The sequence below is a fragment of the Octopus sinensis genome, linkage group LG2, assembly GCF_006345805.1.
Source record: "Octopus sinensis linkage group LG2, ASM634580v1, whole genome shotgun sequence".
Taxonomy (NCBI): domain Eukaryota; kingdom Metazoa; phylum Mollusca; class Cephalopoda; order Octopoda; family Octopodidae; genus Octopus; species Octopus sinensis.
In genome coordinates, this window is record NC_042998.1 from 70,613,710 (window position 1) to 70,618,709 (window position 5,000).

Consider the following 5,000-nt stretch of genomic DNA (forward strand, 5'->3'; position numbering starts at 1 on the left):
GCTATTCCTTCTAGCGTTCCAGGTATCCTATGATGGATACCTCTTATGTGTTTAAATGCACACTGTATATATATATATATATATATATATCTAATAGATATATATATATATATATATATATATATATATATATATACGTATTGTCGTTTTCTAAAAATCTGTTTTGCGTTTATATCTATCTATCTATCTATCTATCTATCTATCTATCTATCTATCTATCTATCTATCTATCTATCTATCTATCTATCTATCTATCTGTCTATCTGTCTATCTAGCACGCACACACACACACAATTAGACAATTGTCACATAACTAGTTATCAATATTTCAAATGCGTTTAATTCGTACGTCTCAAGTAGTTACGTAATAGCTTGTTACATAAGTAGTATTATCCTCAGTCGATTACAAACGAAATATATTAATGGAATCAGGTTTACCTCTCTATATAGTAGTAGGAAAAACGTCATATAAAGCCAAATAGTTGACACTATTTTCTTGGAGTGTATACCATATTATACATATCATGTAGTGTATATCATGGCTTATTGAAACTCCAGGATATGTAAGTAGCCGAGTGAAATATTAGATAAAACGCCTGAGGGGTCGGTGTTTTGAATTTTCTGATATATGAAGTGCCTACGTTTACCAAAGTAGCAGATAGTTAACTTTACTATTTCAGTCTACACTAAGACACTTAACTGTATTGTGTCTACGTCCACCAAACATTTAACTCTATCGCGTCTACGTCTAGCTACGCCCACCAAAGCAGCAATATATTCAATTGTACTGAGTTTAAATTCACTAAGACATTTAGAGATTTAACTGTACTGTGTCTGTGTCTATGTCCACCACGTCATTTAACTCTGGCCAGTGCAGTATGGAGCGAGATAATTAGCCACTGTGAGCCGTTGTAGCATTGTAAAGGTCAATGATCATTTTAGTGACATGTAGTGTTTCATTGAACTCCATTTGTAGGTTATGTCTGCTGGTACTTACGCCTTCAGGCCTTTGTCATCTCTGTCACATATGCTTCTCAGTGTTATTTGAACAGGGGAGATAATGAGATTTTCTCAGTAAGTTATTAATATTTCTGTGTGCTTAAAGCAACGCATAAAACTCCTGTGAGGTTTCAGCTGAGTTAAGTTACATTACATCTAGATATACAAAGAGTAACATTACATTAATGTAATTGTATAGTTAAATGAATTTGCTAGCTCTCCTAGACAGATGCGATTGATGCCATTAATGCTATGGCAGTATGTCATCTGTAGTAAATATCATTATATATAAGCATTCATATGCACCAATAGACATACACTCAAGCTGTTGTACCAAAGGAGATTTGTACTTATATACACATTCGTATATATGCAAGAGTACATAAACATATAAATACATGTTCTCATTCATAGAAGCGCTCGCATGTACACACGTATTTATATAGATTTCTTTATATACACGGGTGTATAGCAAACTTAACTTCCTTGTGGTGGTATACGCACCCGCACATACATGCCTTCATACATACTCATAAATATATTCCACGTGCGGTCAACACAACCCCACCATTTACTGATTTGCATATATATTAGCAGTATCGCCCGGCGTTGCTCGGGTTTGTAAGGGAAATAACTATAAAGCATTTTTAGAGAGTTATAGCCAAAAAATGGGAAAAAAATGATGGTAAATTTTTTTTAGTTAAAATGGTCGATTTGCGTCCCCTAGACAGTCTGTGGTTTGTGTTTCTGATTCTCGACCCCATGTCGAATTTATCGATTTTTTTCAGAACTGGGGGAAGTTTTCAAAATTTTCGCTGCGTTAGTTTTGAATTATGACATTGAGCTATGTGTGTGTCAAGTTTCATCAGAATCGGTTGAAAGCCGTGGTCAGGGTGAGGGTACAACCTGACAGACACACAGAAACACAGAGACAAACTGCCGTTTATATATATATATATATATATATATATATATATATTCGATAGCCATCGTTGTATGGAGGAAGTAAGAATTTTGTGGTGGTAGAGCATATTTGTAGGAATTTGAGGCATAGATTCCTTTCTTGTAGAACAAAGATTCAGAGAATAAAAATAAGTCATTATCCCATGCCTTTATGTAAGATGAGCCATAGTGTAGGAAAGCACTAGCCAAGATGTTGACGCTGACTGACCAGACATGATAAAGTGACTAATCACGGGAACTGTTTGAGTGCAGTTACGGACATCAGGGAGGTGCTTATGAAACCATTCAACCAGCCAATAACATGCCTTGTCTATCTATAGTGTATTGTAGAGTACGCAGTATTTTGGAAGGTGTACATTCGATGTAGAAGGTTATGCTGAACGTGGGTTTGGACCTAGCAGAATTCTAGTTTGGATGATGAAGACGCCAGCGTATGGTCGAAGGTAAATAGCAAGTTCCACGTCGGATGTGTGGAGGAATGATGGAACATTTGAGCAGAAGCCCATGTAGATATTTGTTTTTGTGATCGAGAGTTCCACTCTATATACGTAGACTATAATATACATCATGGTAGTAATACAACGGAGTGTAGTGTATCTAAAGCACTGTATAATGTGTGTTGTCATAATAGACCAATAGGTTCATGTAACGTGTCGATAGTACGATAGATTCGTGCCGTGTCAGTAGTACAATATATGGTTATATGATTTTGAAAAATGTATACAAAAAAATTAAAAAAAGCACTAGTCTATTTACATTGACCCCTTTTATAGAGGTGTTCCCTTGTTACTGACCATTCTTTTACAACGAAAATCAATTCCGATCGTCGGGGCAAAAGTCCTGCTTGTATAGCCGCTGAAAAAATGATTGATCCATGTTGTTTTGCCGACTGAAGCATCTCCTGTAATAAAATCATGTACAATAAATCTAGTTACAGACTTTTAAGAGGGAAATATTAAATATGCGAAAAACAGTTATACGACCATCCAAAGAGAGATGAATAGCCTCTAAGGTAAAACAGGTTTACGGAGCTGTCAACCGGGCCTAATTAAAACATTTATGTTAGCATACCCTTTTAAGTTAGGGACCTACTCACGATAAATTCCTCTTGAATTTATTGACTGGGGGGCAATATCCAAAGATGCAGTCATCATTGTACGAGGGAGTGCTGAAAAGTTCCTTGCTTTAAGGATGTCGCGAAAGGCCTGGCTGGAGGTTCAACCTTCCGAGTTCTTTTACAGGGCTTAGAAAAACTGAAGGACCGTTGCAATAAGTGTGTGAATTTGAAAGGAGAATGTGTTGGATAAAATAATAATTAACTGATTCTCCTGTATTTTCTTTTACCCAAAGCCAGGAACTTTTCAGTACCCCCTCGTACACCCTCCTACAAAATGACGCTTCTAAAGTCCTCATATATGTATGTATGTATGTATGTATGTATGTATGTATGTATGTATGTATGTATGTATGTATGTATGTATGTAGGAGGACTTAAACGACATGCAAAGGTACATGAAGCCCAGTTACAACTACAACCGGCTATTACCGATAAAGGTTTTAGCTGCCAATTCTGTACAAGACATTGTAGATCTTTAGCTGGGCTAAAAAGTCACATTCGATCACAGTACCAGTAACAGTTAAGCTTCGTACAATGACCATACTCGATAACGAAGGGGCAGCCACCATGTATGTATGTATGTATGTATGTATGTATGTATGTATGTATGTATGTATGTATGTATGTATGTATGTATGTATGTATGTATGCATGTATGTATGCATGCATGTTTGTATCTTGCAACAAAAATATTTCAATATTCAATAGGTTACACATCGTTCTAACCGCGATGCTCTCTTCCATACTTACCTATTACGATAAACTGAAAGATATCTTCTTTAGACACGTCATTTTCATTGCGAAGGCGTTGTTTCCATTTCAAAAAATATTTTGACATCTTTTTTATGTTGTCCGCTTTGAAAGTCCTCATCTGTTCAGTTTATCATATTGACTACATGAATACATAATATAGGTATATCAACTACACGAATATACGATATACATGAATACATCTCGATTGCATAAAATAAATACATAATATAGATATACCCATTATATTATATGAATAGATTATTATTATTATTATTATTATTATTATTATTCAGTAGTTTTATTTTTATAGCGTGCTTTCACTTCACTACCGAGCGCAGCTCTGTGTGCCTTGGGTATGTGCTGTGATTTGTTGTGATGCTCTGATGGTTATTGTATGGAAAGTGTTCTGCGTAGGATGTGTGCAGTGCCTAGTAGTGCAATTTTCTGTATGTTATATGTGTTTGTAAGTCCTGGTGTTTTTGTTATGTATTTGTCTGAATATTTTTTTATCATGCCTAATGCACCTACTATGATAGGAATTGTTTCTGTTTCAGATTCCACATTCTAGTTACCTCTATTTCCAGGTCTTTGTATTTTGAGAGTTTCTTCATTTCTTTTAGAGACACGTTGTCATCTGCCGGTATTGATACATCAATTAGAAAGCATTTTTTTTCTTCATGATCTCTGACAACTATATCTGGTCTGTTGGCCTTAATTTCTCTATCTGTGTGTACCGGCATATCCCAGAGTATGGTTGCTTTCTCGTTTTCTGTGACCTTTTCTGGTGTGTGCCTATACCATCTTTTTTCTGTTGTTATTCCATAATGTTGGCATAGCTTCCAATGTATGTAGGTTCCAACTCTGTCATGTCTGTGAATATATTCCTTCTTAGCCAGGATTGGGCAGCTAGAGATAATATGATTTATTGTTTCTTGTCCATCTCCACATATTCTGCAGTTACTTGTAATATTTCTTTTCATTACATGTTTTTGGTAATTTCTGGTGGGGAGGCTTTGGTCTTGTGCTGCAATTAAAAATCCCTCTGTTTCTGCTTTGAGTCCTGAGCTTCTCAACCATTGCTGGGATTTTTCTTTGTCTATTTCTTTTGCGTTTAGTTTAGTGCAGTATTTACCATGAAGGGGCTTTTCTTGCCATCGTTTTATCATGG

The 5,000-nt window shown here is 35.7% G+C and overlaps 1 protein-coding gene across 3 annotated transcripts in view; it reads right to left on the minus strand.

Moving 5' to 3' along the window:
• Window positions 1-5,000, minus strand: part of LOC115224877 (ras-related protein Rab-27B-like) — a 31,698-nt gene that overhangs the window by 8,318 nt on the left and 18,380 nt on the right. For all 3 annotated transcript variants that reach the window (XM_029795834.2, XM_036514087.1, XM_036514084.1), the window contains 2 exons: window positions 3,830-3,971; window positions 2,757-2,863 (listed from right to left, as the gene is read on the minus strand). In XM_029795834.2, the coding sequence (XP_029651694.2) occupies window positions 2,757-2,863; window positions 3,830-3,950 (228 nt within the window). In that variant the 5' untranslated portion in view covers window positions 3,951-3,971. The remainder of the gene's footprint in view (window positions 1-2,756; window positions 2,864-3,829; window positions 3,972-5,000) is intronic.